We start from the raw sequence: 19061 nt of genomic DNA, 5'->3' as shown, positions 1-19061 counted from the left end.
AAAATTTATTGTGAATTGTACCTACTCCTTTTCTAATAAAAAAAAGCCGAAAAATCCAGTAACTCTTTTATACGGTTGCTCCTATCAATAAAAGTGACCTAAGTAAAAGTTGCTGCAAAAAGGGTGTGGATGTGGAATCAATTTACGACGTCAAATCATAGAGTTCCGATTAAAAAAAGAAGTGTCTTCTGGGTCACCCTGAACATCAAAATTAAAATTTAAACACAAGTCGCCTTATGCAATCTTTTCCTAAGTATATTCTACTCTCCCTAACAATCTTCCTTGGAACTTACTAAAGAAAATACTGTTGATTACTTAAGTTTTATGCATCCCAAAAATTGTTGATATTAGCATTATCCATTTTTGGTCAATTTTAAGTAAATGAGCTACATGATTGACACAAAAATAAGTATACTCCCATTTTTGAATTATTTCAGTGTTTCAATTTCAGTTTTCTGGAGATTGGAAATAGATATTTTAGATGTATTTATTTGTTTTTGTGCAAAAGACTATAGTATGAGAAAACGTAATTTCTTAACAAATTCAGATTTAAGTATTGAGAGTTTGAAACCAGAAATGTGTGTATGAGTGTGAAGAAAGTTTAATGAACCAGTATAAAGTGCTATTTCAACGTTTTTTTCGTATCTTTCGAATTATAATATAAAAGCTAGATAAATTTAGAATTTGAATATTGGTGTTTGTAAACTTGTTCTACATCGTTAACACATGACGTTATGGTCTTCTTCCAAGGACCTCGTAGCCAAAAGATTGCATAAAATGCTGGAATAGCTGGCTCACCTAACCTTATAATCTGTCATTTTCATCTATAAGGTATATACTACTGACAATTTTGATATTTTAAGACAGAGTCCTATTATATAATTAGTAATATGTGAAGTTTCTTAATAAGAAATCCCACTATCGAAAAATAAACAAAGTATTTGCTTCAAGTAGGTATTATCCTTGAGATTGAGTTTTTTCATTATATCTATGACTTTCACGTTATCTATCAACGCTTGTGAGCTAATTAACGATGGAAAACGTTTCTTTTCTAAATTCGATTAATTTGCGTAGAACTGTGCGAGGAGGAAAGAAATCTTAGATATAGAACTGGCTAATGGTTACCTGTATTTTGAAGTGCCTTTTTCATTATTCTTTTTAATAATAAAATTCAGAATACATTTTTTATTTTCAATTTGTTACATTTCATTTTCAGTGCATGGAAGAGCTTCATCCTTTTCATTTTGAGACTATTACTTATTATTTATCGATACTCTTCATTTGAAAAATAACATGACATTTAATATTTATATTACTATGAACTAGTATAAATATAATTAATTTGGATACAACCAGTATGCTGTGTAAAATTTGAGTTATTTACTTACCAGCTATAGTATTTAGGAACATTAAATATTCAAAATTTGATATTTCTCTTCTCTGCCACTTTTGAGTCATGTTTGAATTTCTCATTAGCTGTCTAGCAGACATCATACTGGCTCTTCTGGTTTGTTGAATTCCATATTTAATGCCTACACCCATTCTAGGAAGAGCTTTAATAATTTTCTTTACAGTAGCCTGGTCAGGAAAAGCGAACATTATCGAAGCTGTGGAAAATGAAAACAATAATTTGATTATATCTTAAATAAAAGATGAATAAATGGCAAAAAAGATTTTGTAGGATAGAATGGAATGAATAAATTTATTGTTACATATAATTATTGTTCGGAAGTTTTGAAACTCTCTCTAAATAAAATAGAATTTGAAAATTATTTATCACAAAATACGTGAAATTATAAAGTTTTGGCATTTAGTTACATGAACAACTGAAAAACTACCAATTTCAAAAGAAGTGGATCGAGGAGTGGACATGGAGATAAGTTACCATCAAACATTACAATATTGCATCAATTCAGAATAGTGAATCACTTCATCTATATCTATACTCACTTCTACTTGCCAAAAATATCTCGATTGCATTATTCTGTAGTAAATATCTTCGGGAGAATATAGCTCTTACTTCTGAAAAATACCATTTTCCATGAAGATGGTCGCAATATTTCAATACCTGAAACAAAATTGGCGAGATTAGTAAAATTATTTCTCATGAATTGTTCGAAAAGACATTTCTTTGTGAAATTCTTGAAACAAAACTCCAAAAAATAATAAAAAATATATATATCAACTAAGTTTACGACAACTTCAGAAAATCAAGCAATAGTAAACCTTCAATGCTTGTATTCAGAGAAATTCAAAAGGCCAGTGAAAACATACTCGTAAGTAGATACAATTACAAAATTGAAATTACAAAATTTCAAAGAAAATCACGCGAAATTAAAACAACATGGAAACATAAATTCAACAAACATGATTGTAGTTTCCAAAACTATTTAAACAAGTTTAAGCAAAATATATATATTTCATTGTATGTATGTACATTTTGGAGAATCCATATTTGTTGTATGATTTTTTATAAGCATAATCTAATTTTTTATTTTCTTTCAAAGGAAATATAGAGTTAAAATTAGTATAATCGTGATAGACATGAAAAATTTTCTCGATTTATAATTTCATATATCATTTGTTAGGTATTCTAATAGTGTTACTCTGCTCAAAAAATTACATTAGGTTTGGATATTATAAATGAAGGATTAGGATAATCTTCCTACTTATACTTTAAATATTTGAGGCGAATAATTGAGACATATAACTGCATACGTATAACGCAAGCTGTGGTTTGTCTACAAGTTGTCGATCAGTCATCAAAATTTTTTTTTAGTCAACAAAAATGCCTACCAGTGAACTAGAAGGCATAGACACAAGTTTGTTTAAAGAAATTCGGATGTTTCAGAACATTTTATTGATGATGTATGTATGGTGCACCGTTATTCGGAAATTAATGAACATTCATAGATTTTTTAAATAATACATAATATATATTTTCGGTTTTTTATGATCTATCTCAAATTTAAAATTCAACTGTTAAGAGCGGACAATTCGATCTTCCATTTTAAAGCTATTGAAAAATTATAGTCCGAGGAAACGTTAGTCGTACAATCATAATTAACAGGAACAAATAACTTCATTTATTTACATGTTTACAATATCTTCTATTTGAGAGTTTCTATTATTAAAAGCTGATATGAATTCATGCAATCGCTGAATCGTTATCTGATGAGCTGTTATGATTATTGTATTTCTCAGTTGCTCACATATTTTGTTTTGTACACAATTTTTTTTTCTAATCCTCAGGAAAATAGTAAAAGGTGATAAATTGGGGAACATGGTTAGCCACAACTTTTTCAATCAATCTGTCTTGGAAAACTTCATTTAAGTAGTTTCAAACAGCAACACTAAAGTGTAGTAATGCACCAGCCAAATCTGATTGTAATTGTTATCAATTGCTATTGCAGGTACTATTTGATTTCTTAAGAAATCTAGATACTTCCGTACGTTGAAATTGTCTTTTCCAAAGAATGGTCCAATAAGAGTGATGCTGAAAATACCAGCCCAAACATTAACTTTCAAAGATTCTATATTCCATCTGGGTAGTATCACTGTAAAATAAGTTAATAAAGTTTTTGAAAGGATGTTTTGTGAAAAATTTTCCTAGTTTGAGTGTGATTTTTAGTTTAATCTATTCCTTCCAATAATTTCACAAGTTTTGTTTATTTGGTTATTATTTGAATACGTAAAAAATCAGTTAACTCATCTTTTGTGATCACCGTTACCTATAATCATAAAAATCACTATTCTGCCCTGTTCAGTAAACCTATTAAATATTAAAAGTATTTAATTACAGTAAATACCCTAATAAATACTTTCCACTAAGGACAATAAAAGAATAAACCATGAGACTTAAATACAATTAATATTATCAGATGAACCTACTACTTCTTGACATAAATATATTAATATATTAATTTCAGTTATAATTAACTGTGATTGTGTTGTAATTATTAGGGTTTAGCATGGTGGATGTATCCACCATCTAAGTCCACCTTCTACAGATATCTCTGAAAGGTGGTGAGTAAAATCATGTGTTAATTTTTTATTATTGTCACTAGGAGCAGTTATTTCCAACATTTACAATAAATAGTTTCTTGTATTCATCATAGTAGAAGAAAATTGAAAATGTTTTTATCTTAATGTTGAAAAACACAATTTTACTCACTCACTTTATGTGAGTGATATCTGGGAAAGGAATTTTGTTACAGAAAAGATCGATTATAATTTCATTCGGGAAACTACTTTCTTTCATCTCAATCTAGAAATACCCTGTATATAAGAAATATACACCCACATATCACCAATTGAACTACTTTTGTCCTTTATTTGTCTTAATTATCAGTAGCCGGTTTTAGTAATACCCACGATTGTATGCAGCTAAAATTATTACACTCAATGTACAAAAGAATTATTAGAAAATGGCCGCTCTTTTATGGGAGGAGTTGCATTGCTGCTTGATTACAATTTTTATCGATCTGTTTACCAGAACGAATCAACTGTTGTTTTTCGGGACATGCGCCTTATTTGATAGAAGCTGTGAATTGTGAAAACGTTACAATTTACAGGTAAGGGTGAACATATACATTCATATTCGAAGATATTCAAATCACAGTAGTGTTTTGTTTCCAACCAATAAATAGTGATTATGTTTCCTGGAAAAATAAATTGAAAAAAATAATTACTCCAGGTTAAAACGAAATGGTGAACGTTCTGAGTTTTTGATAGAATTTTACAAATAAATCAACAGTTTTCTATATCTAGTACCGATTTTCAATTTTGCATTTATTTTAGTTATTTACACAGATTTGACTATGTAATCTAATATTTTTTAATGAAAACAAATATGGCACATGGTGTATTCAACAATGGAATTTAGAAAAAAAAAACAACCAAAACTGTGTCGCCTTCATTTTTCTAGATAAAATTCTAATGTAACATTAAACCTAAAAATCCCGATCTGCTGCCTATCTTAAGTTATCAACATTAAAAAACCAAATAAACAATACTGGACATCTTTTAAAATACTAAACCAAGATATCAATATTTTTTCTACGACTACAATCATTACTTTGATTCAACTATTGAACATTTATTATACATTATTTCATACTACACAGGTTGCTAAGCAAACCGAAATGAATAGTAAATATATACCATAACGAGACAAGAAGGTAAAAAATTTCAACGAGTGTGAGAAGTTTACAATTGCATATTTTTGTAGATATTTCCTTGGAATATTACACAAAATTAGTTGAACCTACTTTTCTCCACAAATATGAGAAAGTAGTTTGTAACACGATAAAGTATGGGACAGTTAACATAATCTCCACATGCAAAAATCATCAATCAATTTGGTCAAATTCAGCATAAGATGGTTAATTACATTTAGTTCGCCGCAACACTGTTTTTTATTTATTCAGTTATTCATTTTTGGCACATTATTCACAAAAAAACGTGCTATTACTAGCCTTTTGTCCGTACCTACATCCATCTGTCCGTCCATTTGACTGTAGCAGCGATATCTCCTCACAGGAAGCATGTAGTGAGCTCTATTGCCCTATTGCATATAATTCTTTTATAGCTGTAGATGAGCCCAAAGGAAAGAAATTTTGAGCATTATTAGAAAAAAATTAGACAGGTAAAAATTGGACGTTTTTACCTATTACGGTTTTGATCAAAATATTATTTGACATTTTTGTCAATGTTAAGTAATATTTTGATAAAGGAGGAGAAAAAGTCTAAGAAAAAAGAAATTAAAGAAATTTATATATACATCTACATGTAAGGTGAGGGTGGGCATTTTTTTTTAAGTTAGCTGGAAGTTGATTGAATTGTAATGACATTTGTTTATTCAAAAACTTAGTCTAACGGTAAAAAATGCGCTATAGTGTCTCGCGCGAGAGTGCAACGACTTTTTCATTTTTATGTTCTTCACTTTTTTGTTTTTTAAAATTTTTTAAACAGATATAGGTACATAAATATTTCCACCTTTATTCTTCTGAGAAATCATTATGGCTTATATGCTACTGTTATTTTAGTTGGGGTGGGTATGGATATTGGTATGAACAGCGCGAAACTCAGTTTGAGACATTTTTCAAAATAACTTGACTGAGTGGTCGTTCGAGCTCTACTACAATAAAATGGATCAAAGCATCAAGTTAGAACCTTTTTTAAAACTTGTTGCAACATCTCAAAATTTCTGTGAACGCACCCTATTTACTATCTGAGACCAGGAACTCCTTCACCGCACTACGTATATAATAGAGTAATATTTTTGATCGTGAATGTCAGTGGCAGACCTCTTTGCTTTTCCACTAACCTTCTACAATAAATGATTGATAACAGTGATACAATTTATATTTTTAAATTTTATCATTAATTATGTAGTTACAATTAGAAATTAAACAATGAAACATAAAATAATTTTTATGAACAGTACTTACAAAACAAATGATTCTTCTTTAATATTTATTCCATATAATTGTTGAAAACTAGTTAGATTAGATATTTATATTTCCATTTCTACAACTGCCAATTGAATCTTTTTAATCGTTTGCCTGTCCACTCCATAATTTTTAGGATGACATTGAATCACATGGCACTTTTTGGCGTCCCAAAAAATAAAGAAAAAAAAACAATGGGTTTACCATCGAAACATCGCAGTGTTATCTCGGAATTCTTATCGAAACAAGTCCACATAAACTAGCTGTCAGGTGGCAGTCCTCTTAGTTATAAGGTAAAAGATTAGACAGTCGTGCGGACAAGATAGCGTAAGGAATCCGTCAGTGAAACAAGAGAGTCTCTCATTATATATAACATACCTTTTCTAGGAATTTTTTATCGATGAATTTTTTTGAACGTAGTTAATTTGATTTATTATTACCTCAACAAGACATTTTGTCATAAAACTGTTAGTGGTTTATTTAAAACTAGTTTTAAAATTTATTACTGAAAATAGAATATATTGCGGTAATATCATCTTCTACCAAAGAAAAGACCAAAATTACCTTTAAATAAAAATATGGTGCAGAGTTCTTCTACATATTTTGTCTTATTAATTATTACAGTATTCAATGGATAAACAAAAATTAACCTACAGGAAGCAATAATAATAAAGTTTTCCAGAGTGTTTTTTTAAGATACATGTGTACTTGCATAAATTCGTCTATACCGTTTTATAATATTTTATCTTGTCCACCTTTTATCTCCAGGAATCTGTAACTTTTTGGGTACATTGGCGATACATTATTGAAAATCAATCGAAAAACTCACACAGCATATTGGTTCTACAGATTCCTCTACCATATTTACCATATTTTCAAGCTACTGTTCCTGTCAACTTACGAGTTATATAGCTTTCTCTTTCAAGTTTTTAAAATAATAATAATTGTAATAAAAGTTGTCGACTATTTTCAAATTGTGACGAGACACATATTCTTTCATTTTTGCTAAATTAAGTTTGATCAGATTCAGAAAAATTCATAAACTTTTATTGCTGCTCTAACTGACAAAGACACAGTTTACTAAAAAATTATTTTATATCTACCTAACCAAATATTGAGCATATTGTTTACCAGGAAGTAGATTTCATGTTATGTCAAGTAGGTACCCCTATTCCATACAGTTATCAAGAGCCGAAAATTTGGATAACTTATTCTATATCTTTAAGTGATATAGTTATGATTTATCAATATCAACACTTTCGCACATGTAAAATTATTATTATAATTATATATATTATTTAAATTTTTACATTAACTTCGGATAATCGATTGCATTAGGATCATAGAAAAAAAACTATAAAATTCTTCAAAATACTAAGAAAATTTATATCGTTTGACAAATATTTCAAAGACACATTTAAGCTGTTGTGTGTTGCTATCTAAGTTTTGAAATATGGCTGATGTGACATTTTTAATGGTAAACGTACTCAGAACGTGTTGTCATACGAGTGATATTTGAGTTGTTTATGGATCACTTGAAAACATTAATCTTGGTCAAAAAAATGGAATTAAATCGCGAATAGCAGTATGCCGATCAATTCGCTTTTGGTTATGAAACACAGTCTTGAGCTACCTTTATTGCATGAACATTTGGTTGTCAAAAGCATTTATTCGCGTTCGATACAGCATAATTTGACAATTGCTCAAAAAACGCTTGTCTCGATTGATGCAAAGAAATGCTGAAAAAATTCAATCGCGGTGCTCCAAACGTCTATAAGATCGTCAAAAGCGACGAATAGGTCTTTCAAGAAGAGCCAAATCCAACAAAACTTATTTGGGCACAAAACATTTCAAAGCAATTGATCGCCTGTTTTTTCGGGATAACGGCATGTCGCCACCGTTTCATTAGATTAGAGCCATGTAGAACGGTCAATTCTGATTAGTGTTTTGTTTGACAGAAGTGAAAAAGAAAAAATTAGGACAATCGCAGAAGACAAATTATTCTCCAACACGACAATGCGGGCTCTTGCTCATCAGTTCAAAGAAAAACGTTTTTGAACAGTCAAAACATCTTCATATTCCCGAAGATCAAAAATAAATTGGGGTTAACGTTTTTCTATACCTGAAGAAGCGGTTGATCGGTTCAAATCACATGTTTTGGAGGTATCTCAATTGGAATAGAAAAATGCTTTAACAATTGTTGAAACGCATGCAAAAGTGTATTGATCTTCATGGAGAATATTTTGAAAAACAATAAAGTCTTATCCAATTATAATTATTTGTTCTTATTTGAATATCTCAAAACTTAGGTAGCAGCCCTCTACAGCAGAAATATTCCCAATAGAATTGGAGGATAAAGCTTACCAGTATCATACCAAATTGAGAAATTGCATAATTATGTTATGAAAACTATGTGTATGAATCGACGTTTTTCTTTTTAACCTCCGATAAGTTATAAGCGAGTTTATATAAAAAAATAAATTAATTAGCAAAATTTTTCATAGACTTAAGTTTAGTTTGCGTTGTTTTGAAGGTCTTCGTTATTTTGAAGGCGCTGTCCTCCTGTCAATACCTTTAGTTCTAGAAAAACTTGAAAGTCACCGCACCGCACTGTACAATGGATGAATGAAAAGGTCCCATTTAAATAATTCAAGAAACCTTTTGGTTGCTCCAGTAGTGTGTGGACGAGAGTTGTCATATGTATATTTATGTCAGAAGTCAGCATTCCTCTTCGTTTGTTCGGAATGGCTCTCCACAAACGTCGTAAAGTTCAATAAACAACTACAATTTACCTTTGCCATGAAAATAATAACCAATAATGGCAGACATGTTTACGTGGCCGTATCATTAAGCAGAAACTCCCTTTATATCACCAATATAAGTATGTAGTGCAAGACTCGTCCAGTCGCCTACAGTGCATGTCTTATTATTCGTGTAGCGTCTATAGTGATCGATCGGTAGATGGAAACAATGTATGCGTAAGCGTATGTCAAATTGACAATTGACCTATCCGGTCTATAAGTCCAAGCCACCTGACATCTTAAAGATAATTCCAAATGATTTTCTCAAATTTAGTATATATTTACGATGAACTAGAAACGTTTTAGTTTACGGCTAAGTGTTGGTATAGTGACAGTATGGCTACTGAATAACCAGAATAAAGACACAATATTGAATTCATTCCCACTGACGATCCCTGTACAGCTCCATACGATGTTTACATTCTTGAAAGCTTCTATTAGCTGGTTGAAAACCTACGTCGTTATTATTTCAATTCTTTTCAAACGCGCAAATTTGTCTAGTATAAACGGACTGACATCTACTTTCTATAATAAAAATTTCACTTTAGGCGCATAAAAAGTCGGAGGTTTAATTGTAGGCAGCGTGGCAGTTGTTTCTGATTTAGTAGTTGATCGATAGACTTTTAATGATTCAACCACAACTCAATTTACAATATATATAACATTACATACCTTACTGCTCTGTATTCATTATATTATGTAAAATGCGTGGCAAGCTCCATTTCTGTATATAAATAATATAGACAAGGTTCAAAGACATCGTGACAAATTGTTTTTCTAGTTTCAGTGTACGTCATATTTCACTAATATATTTCGAATATTATTATCCTTGTTGAGTGACAACTGGTAAATAACACAGCGGGGCATAATCCTCACAGAAAATAGTAGTGTCGAATTACGAAGGGTGGTACATTGTTTTTGTGTCCGTACTGACTGAAGATAAATACTGAATAAGCAGCGTTGCCATTTCATTAAACAGTTGAAACAGGGGGCTTCAACATATATGCTTAAACAAAAATGTGTATTCCTAATATTTTATGGTCGTAATTAAGTTGTAATAATGCTATATCACATGGTATTTACGATGAACAGAAAATGAGAAAACTAGATATCATAATTATTTCAATAAAAACTACTACATTTGGATATTTGGCAACATCCAATAGTAGATAATAAAATATTAGTCAGTTGGGAGTTGTACGTAATCGAAGTGCTACCCTCTTGGTCATTAGATGAAAACAGGAGAGAGATTTTATGTTGTTAGACACAAAAGAATTGAAATCTGGCTTTAAATATGCAATCAGTAGGAATAAAAATGTGATGAATATTTTATAAATAAAATTAAATGTGTGAAACATGTTTTTATGATCTATATCACAGAAAAAGAGGTGTTGTCACGTGATGATTCTGCTATTCCAAAAAATTGTATTGCTAATGATATTTGAATCAATTGAAAATTTTGATTTTTCTGATAGTTAAGCCCATATACATTGACAAAAATATATTATTTCTACAAGATAGAGTTACATCAGATTATGCAGCAGCAATATGAGATAATAATCAAGTTACTCCGCAGTGATGGATCGGTAGACGTGACTAAGTGTAAAAACTGATTAAATAGTCTTAGATGTTGCGAAAGAATTCCAACATCGTGTATTTTTTTGATAAGACATGAACAGTTTGAGAATATGATTTAGATTGAAATTCATAATCAGAACTTAAGCCGGACACAAATGATACTTAACTAAGGATAGTTGACCTTGGGGCGAATTTAGGTATAAACAGTCACAGTTACAATTCAGATTAGGAATTATGTTGACAACGGAGATCTGCCAATCCATTTTGTCAACACGATTATATTCATTTTATTCTCATTCGAAAATGTGTTCTGTTCGTTTATTAGCCATATTTCTAATTCTTTTAATTTATTTTTTTTTCTGCAAATTGCTGCATAATTACTAAAGCAGGAACAAATATAAATCTATTATTCCAAGAATAAACTCTTTTAGACAATAAATATATTATTCTATATTATATCTAACAATGTAACTTTAAACAAGGGACTGGAACTTTGAATAACTGCTGCTACAACCTACTCTCCAAACTCACAAAAAACAGTTCATTGAAATATAAATTTTTGTTACAATTACTATCAGATATGTAGATTATAATACTAGAATATATGTTTGTGGGCATTTTGCATCCCTTCATTCGTTCAGTATATCTTGGTAGTTCACTATAAGATTTATTTATATTATGCTAGCTCACAGACTCAAAAGCTTGGGCTTAAACCAACCAAGGTAAACGATAAAAATCATCATCTACTAGGGTTGCTACTAAAGTTTTGAGAGAAAAAGAAAAAATCATTGGGTGCCAAACAAGGACTCTACTGCGGATGACCCATCAATTCCATGTTTTGACTGTTCAAAAACGTTTTTGTTTGAACTTATGTGTGAGAGCTCGCAATGTCGTGGTGAAGAATCTGGGAAACAAATGCTAGTATATATAGAATATACGGTTCCACGTTGCTCTAATGGAATGGTGGCGACATGTTCAGTTATTCCGAAAAACACGCTTCATGCGTGAACAAGTTTTGTTGGATTTAACTCGTCTTGAAAGTCACATAAACCGAATTTTGTTTAGTTTCATATGCATAAATATAGATTATAGACGTTTTTTGTATCAAAGCAATTGAATTTTTCCACGTTTCTTTCCACCAATCGACAAATGCTTTTTGGAGCGTTTGTCAAATTTTTGCGATATCCTACACTTACAAATATTTTTGACAGTCAAATGTTCGTGCAATATTAAATGTATGGGAGTGGACATGATGCCCAAGTACGCATCAATATCACAGTATGTCACATATTGATTTTGCAATATCAGTTTACGTACAGCATCTATGTTTTGTAGCACACAACCGACTTATGACGACTTTCACGGAGTTCATCGTGTAGCGAAGTGCGACCACGATTGAATTCGGAAAACCAGCGAAACACGATGGCTTGAGATGGTGTTTCATAACCAAAAGACGAAGAGAGTTGTTCAGCATATTGCTGTTGGTTTAATCCATGTCTGAAATTCACAGAAAATCATCGCATGAATATGGTCGTGATTTAATTCTATTTTTTGACCAAGATGAATGTTTCAAGTATCTGTAATAACTCAAATAGCACTCGTATGACAACACGTTTTGAGTGCGTTCACCATTAAAAGTATCAAACTGTATGATAGCAATGACATATTCTCAAAACTTATGTAACAGCCCTATCTATGAAATAAAAGAAAACTTTCATAAACTATGTTTTTATAAATTAGAAACAAATATGATTTATGGGTTAGAAATCTTTAGTCACTCACTTTTTCTCTGTTAACTGTACCGTACAATAAATACTCCTCCAGAGTATAAATCTCATTTTTAGACTACACTTGTTAATATTCTTGATTAGGTTAACATTATTCTAATCTGTGGTTTCATTGATAATAATTATGAATTAAGCAAATGAAAATCTATTTTTCTTGTTACAAACATCCAGAAATCTATAACTGCTAAATAATGAACAATGAATAGAACAGCTTTTTAAACTCGCTACACCTTTTCATTAGAATTTTCTAGGGATAATTGAATGTGCCTAATGAAATGCAATAACTATTTGATTGCAATAAAAATTCGTTTAAAAAATTTTTCATCCGAGCTTTTAGCCTTTTAACATTTGTCGGTTGGAACTTACAAGCTTAGTTTTTTCATGTACCCCCAGAGAATGAAGTGCAAAGTATTGACATCTGAAGAGGTCGATGACAATGTTATGATTTTCCTTCCACCTATATATCTTCTACACTAAGAGTTTTGTCAAAGAATATTGTTCCTATAATTTAATTTATACAATGCCTGCCAAAAAACTAACATTTTGCTGTTGAATACAGCCTTCCCTCGCCCAGCATGCTTCTCATTCGTCTAATATTGAGCCAATTTGTTTTTTTTATTTACCTCATTTTAGAAACAAAATATTCTCTTTGAGAATATTCGTGTTTGGTTGATCCATGAATTGTTTAAAAAACTACAGTTTCCTACCAGAATCTGTTTCCTGTAATTCCTTTGGAAGTTTGTATGGATGTAATTTATGTGCTATAAGAATTTCTACTAATTTCAACATCTTGGTTATCTGCTTTGTAGATTTAGAATAAAAATTAGGTAGTAGTTCACATGTTCACTGAAGGCTGGGTGTCGATAAATACATGTATGTGTTACATGCCAATTTTCTCTAAATTATCTCCCTCTTTTACTTCCAGTGGACTGGAATTGGAATCTTATCGTATTAGTAAAATAAGCAATTTTCCAAAATACTGACATTGGAAAACTACTTTCTGTTTATTTGAAATGCTGGTTTTTAATAAAGTGTGTTTTTTTAAAAATTTGATTGCTCTTGTAATTAATGAGAAGTGAAAATTTGATATTTGGAAGCTTTGTATAATCTAGACACTCTATAATAATAGCTATCATCAAAATGACACAATTCCCATTTGATAAAATAAAGGATAAAGTCATATCTTTAAAATTATATACACCTTATTATTGTATGAAAAAACTCGTGAGTGAAGATACAAATTGAAAAATCGGAGAAATTAATTTATGAACTATCAAATTTATTCCAAATCATAGGCTGTTCATATAATACAGAAACAAAATTTCATTGAAAAATTATGTGATGCAATAAATTTAATGCACACCAAAATATCCCAGCACCTAAATATCCCAGATATTTTGAAGGGAATAACTTGTTAATTTTATTTCTAAGATGAGGGCTTGTTTCAAATTAGCTGCTATTTTCAAGGGACAATTTATTATAGTAAGTGGTAGTGGCGCTAAGACTAAAATAACTATATCCGCATCCTGTCTACCATGTGGTTCGCCATTATACGAGGGAATTCTCGAAATCAGTGTTAAAATCAAAAATAAACTGCACTGGTTGTTACATTTCAAATTAGTTAATCTTATTTTAATTTTTAAATTGAGAAGAACTCCAACAAAGCAAGCAGACCTAGTTCTTCCATGAATTGGTACACTTTTTTAATAAAACAGTAGCAATTGGTCAATATTTCAATTATTTTGTTCACCAACTTAAATGTTTTGAAATTTCGACTTTGCTATGTCCTTACTCGCACATATTCTTGGCTAAGATGATGTGACTGATAGTTTACCATATTCACATAAAAAATTAAAAGATACATATATGTATGTATTTCCAATCTTTATTTTCAACTATTTATTGATATTTCCTCGTATTCTTTGTACATCAATAATACTGAGGTGGGTTTGAAAGAAACACTTTGGGAATGCTAAATATGTTGTGGGTATGCCATGTTCGCAGTTGAGAAAGCCCTCACACAGTCTTTGAAAACTATGATATTTTAATTAGTTATTATTATGAAAATTAATTAATTGAAAGTTTCCTGTTGTGATTGTGTGTATTATTATACCGGGTGACGTTAGACTACCTCTAGAAGCCTATTAACGAAATACTCAGTTTATTGAAAAATTTTTAATTATTATTTAAATTGAAAATATTAGTTCTGTCATTTCTCAAAATATACAAATACAGTTGAATATTACCAAAACTACATAAACACTATATAAGTTATTTTAAATCAAAGTTTATTTTTTTCTCACCTTTAAAATTATACGTAGAATATATTGTAAATCACGACAGTTACGTGATGACAGATACGAATTCAGCTCTGATATTTTTTATGTTAACAGTAGTATTAGTAGCAAACCACAACATGAATGAGACACATACGAAAAATCCATATGGTATACATAAATCTGCGTTAAAGTGATTTAAATAGCTCTAGGAAGCATCTTTTAAGGAAATGTCAGTTGATCTTAAGTGGCGCCTTTCATTAAAAATTACAATTTATATTGAGATGGTCAAGGCGTTAAATGATGACATGTTACAAATATCGAATTATGTCACTTAAATTAATGAAATTTTCGTTATCAAAAACAGATGTGCATTTTAACCTATGCCATATTTTTCCTTGTTCTGTTTCACTGAGAATGAGAAACAAGGTTTTTTAATGCCTGATAAAATAATGAAAAATAAAGGTAGGCACTGATTGGTAAAACTTTGGGGCTTAATAATAATAAAATGAGTAAAATGAATAATAATAATAAGTTATATCGAACACCAATGGTGGTTTGACGCACGTTAAGAAATTTAGAGTAATAAAATGAAAATAAATTTTTTCTGTGTGTCAATGAAAAAAATTGTAGTAATTCTCATTGTGAAAAAATAGATATTGTTAACAAATATTCACTATAATTTTTTTACCATCATATAATATTTAAAGCACACAGCAATTACTGGTATATTTCTAATAACAATTATTATTAGAAATGGTGAATAAGATTTTTGATCCTATAAAGACTTTTTTTATGCAAAGTTCAGCAGATATCAGTGGTTAAATATGTGGTCCGTTATTTATCTTGATGTTTTGTATAACTGTAGAATGCTATATAATTTACTTATCAATGAAACAACGATTTGATTAGTTGACCATGAAATCATTTATTTGCTTGAATAAAATTTTTGAATTTAAGGAATCAGGAAGTTTTTCATTTTCATTTATACATTGATGAAAACATGTGTTTTAGATTCATAATTATTGGTAGGTATATTAGTCAAGAAAAAACATTTATCAACTATGTCGCTTTTTCTCATATCTGTCTACAAGTGCATCAAAAACATTCACTCTTATTTTCACGAAAAACGCCAAGAGAATATCAACCTTTGTCGATGTTTTCTTTGAAATTACAACAACTACGTGAGCAACTGAATAATAGAAGAAAAATACGAGGATTAATAAAAAAGTATATTTTGGAGACTGTGGCTCAGTCCACATCGAGTCATCATGATATTCCAGTTTTAAATATGCGCCAGAATTGGAAATCTAGCCAGGTGCAGTTTGTAAGACGGTAAAGTTAGTTCCGTGGGCAAAAGGTGTATTCAGTTTAAAAATGGCGGAACATTCACGTTGAAGAGAATACTGGACGCTGCAGTATTGTGACTGAAGAGCTTATTCGCTAAAGTTGATGAAAATATTCAAGAAAATTAACATTTCACAATAATAAGCTTCACTGACTTCGATTTTTATATTTCTTCCAATTTTAATAATCAAATTAGCAAAATAGTAATTTTTTGCGATTCTCTTCATATTACCCTACCAGTGATATAAATTCATGTTGCCATGGGGTAATTCCATGCCATATTGTATAAACCAAAATTGTTTAGATAGTTGTGAAGAATTGTTATTTTTCAACCGGACAATTTTTTTATATTATTCATTGAAATTCAAATAAAAAAGGTCCTATGACTTTTTGCTATTCAATAGTTAATAATAGTCTTAATAGAGATTTAACTCATGCGCCGATTCCTTAGAAATGAAAAATGAGGATTGGTCTCACCATAAAAAAAGCCAAAACCTTTATTGTTATTAAATATGTATTAAAGATCTGTAACTTTTTGGAATATAATTACAATGATTGCAAAACTGATAAGCGATACGTTCTCTGACGACAGTTAATGTTTTAAACATGGCCTTCATGCGTTCAGTTTTCGAGTATTTGTAATTTTCGTAACATTCATTAATCTATTTTAGGATCATTGCTTTTTTGTATACACTGCTCCTTGGTCTCTTTCAAATTTGATTAATTTTCAATGACAACAATATTTAATTCATTGTATACCTGGTCAACTAAGAAAGGCTCATTCACTGTTTAAAGTTTCAATTTTTTAACAAGGAAGAATAAAAGCAAACTTTCAAAGCAAAATCTTTGATGGATACGAATCCTTAATATTAGAAATGAAGATTCATATTATACCATGGACTTCAAAAGAAAAAATACCGGAGAGGAAATGACAAGGCCTATGAATTTTGTCGAGGAATAAATTTCATTTGACACTTCAATATAAATAAAAACAAGGAAATAAGGGTGAGACCATTAGTTTGGTTAAGTAATAAATTGAATTACTTTGGTATGATTGCCCCCTGGAGAGAATGAAACCATTATACACCTAAATAGTTTTGTTCTAATTGAAGTGATGTCTTTACACTTTCAAACTGCTCCTGATTTTTATGAAAACAAACCATTTTCCAGATAGTTAAGGGCAAAGGATCTAGTTATTTCAATTTGCAGCATTTAAGTCGCTAGTTTGCAAAAAAACATTTTTTTGAACCATTGCTTTTAAAGTTTTCAATTTTTGTTGCTATAATTTATTCATATTTATTATTGTCGCTACACATGATATCTCAGAAGTATATTCATGCCCGAGCAAGTTCGTGATAAGTACGGTGCATATAATTAGCTTTTCACCAATCATGTAGTTTTAGATAAATTATGCTCCGCCTTCGGTAATAAAAATATCCGGTGTTGTTGTCTTTTCAGTCTTATAAACCTAATTTATTTAAAAATGGTATCAACGGCCGATTATCACATTTACTTTTAAAACAGAATATTCAGTTAATTTAAAACATAGATAAACTATAAATAAGTTCAATTTGTTTGCCTTAAACGAATTATTAAGAAACCAAATGAAATGTGTTTTAATTGTATTCCAGAGACAACTCCGACAATTAACAAATCCCTTATCCATAAACATCATAGTTAATAACTGAAAAGTTTTTATTACATTTATGTATTTATATAATAAATTACCGTTGTTAATTGTATAAACAATTATGCAAACTTCATATTTATATTTATTGCATTGAGAAGGTGATTTGCCAATAATTTCAGTATTATCCCATAGTTGGCATAGTTGCACAGGTATGTGAATGATATTTTATTCATAGTTCATACGAAAAGAACCAACGTAAACGATTTGGAAACTTCATTCAAAATGTCCAACTATAAAATAGGATATAATGAATAGTTGAGATTTTTAAGTACCTTCAATTTTTTCTAAAATTAAGGGAACATATCCAAAATTGACTATTAAACTCAAAATTTGAGAAAACTATTCCACGATGTAATGGCGAATAATTGATATTTATGTATATATTTCAATGAGACATTCTTCAATGGAGACAATAAAATTACGTTAAACGATTTTTACATAAGTGCTCCCTGTCACGTGGTTCGAGTAATGTTCCAGGTGCAAGAATGGCCGTCCACCATATCTCAGTAACGGATTATATTACAGCTTCAGGGGGAAAAATATAACGAAAGTCGCCCTGAGAAACGAATGGAAATTATTTTCAGGATTTTAGGTCCACCACACAAGTGCGTATACGGCGAATATGGAATGAAAAAATTTACCCAATCAAGTTGCACTTTATATTCGATGATCGATTTTCTCAACAAATTGTGCCCATTTTTCATTTTACAAGTTACAAGTCTCTCTTCAAATCTTCAAATAAGACGTAATATCAATTAAAAACTCAAAAGTGGAAAATAAATAGTTTACAAAAAACAAAAATCATGCTTTAATATCATATGAAACTAAAAATTACGCACAAACTAGATAGTTAAAAATAACATTTAAAATGAGCTTAATAAAATAATGAATGAAAAATAGTAGTATTATTGTTGAAAAAACGTGGGGCGCTTTATTCCATATGTCTCGTACATCGAGCGCCCGTCGCTTTTTCAAATACTAATATTTTTCATTCATTATTGTTTTAAGCTTATTCAAAAAAATATTTTCAACTTTTAGCTTGATGAGCTTTGAAAGATTGTTTTATAAACAACACGACGAAAGATGAAAAATTAAATTTATGCTGAAATAAAATCTTATAGTAATCAAAT

General features: G+C 30.1%; 1 protein-coding gene across 1 annotated transcript in view; it reads right to left on the bottom strand.

The window, feature by feature from the left end:
- The window catches only part of LOC130440979 (neurobeachin), a 747233-nt gene that overhangs the window by 28507 nt on the left and 699665 nt on the right, over positions 1-19061 (bottom strand). The window contains exons 32-33 of the mRNA XM_056774400.1: positions 1951-2068; positions 1389-1607 (exon numbers count right to left, since the gene is read on the bottom strand). Coding sequence (XP_056630378.1) covers positions 1389-1607; positions 1951-2068 — 337 coding nt within the window. The remainder of the gene's footprint in view (positions 1-1388; positions 1608-1950; positions 2069-19061) is intronic.

The sequence above is a fragment of the Diorhabda sublineata genome, chromosome 3 (genome assembly GCF_026230105.1).
Source record: "Diorhabda sublineata isolate icDioSubl1.1 chromosome 3, icDioSubl1.1, whole genome shotgun sequence".
Lineage (NCBI taxonomy): Eukaryota > Metazoa > Arthropoda > Insecta > Coleoptera > Chrysomelidae > Diorhabda > Diorhabda sublineata.
The sequence above is the reverse complement of the archived record's forward strand: the minus strand, read 5'-3'. Positions and strand labels throughout refer to the sequence as shown.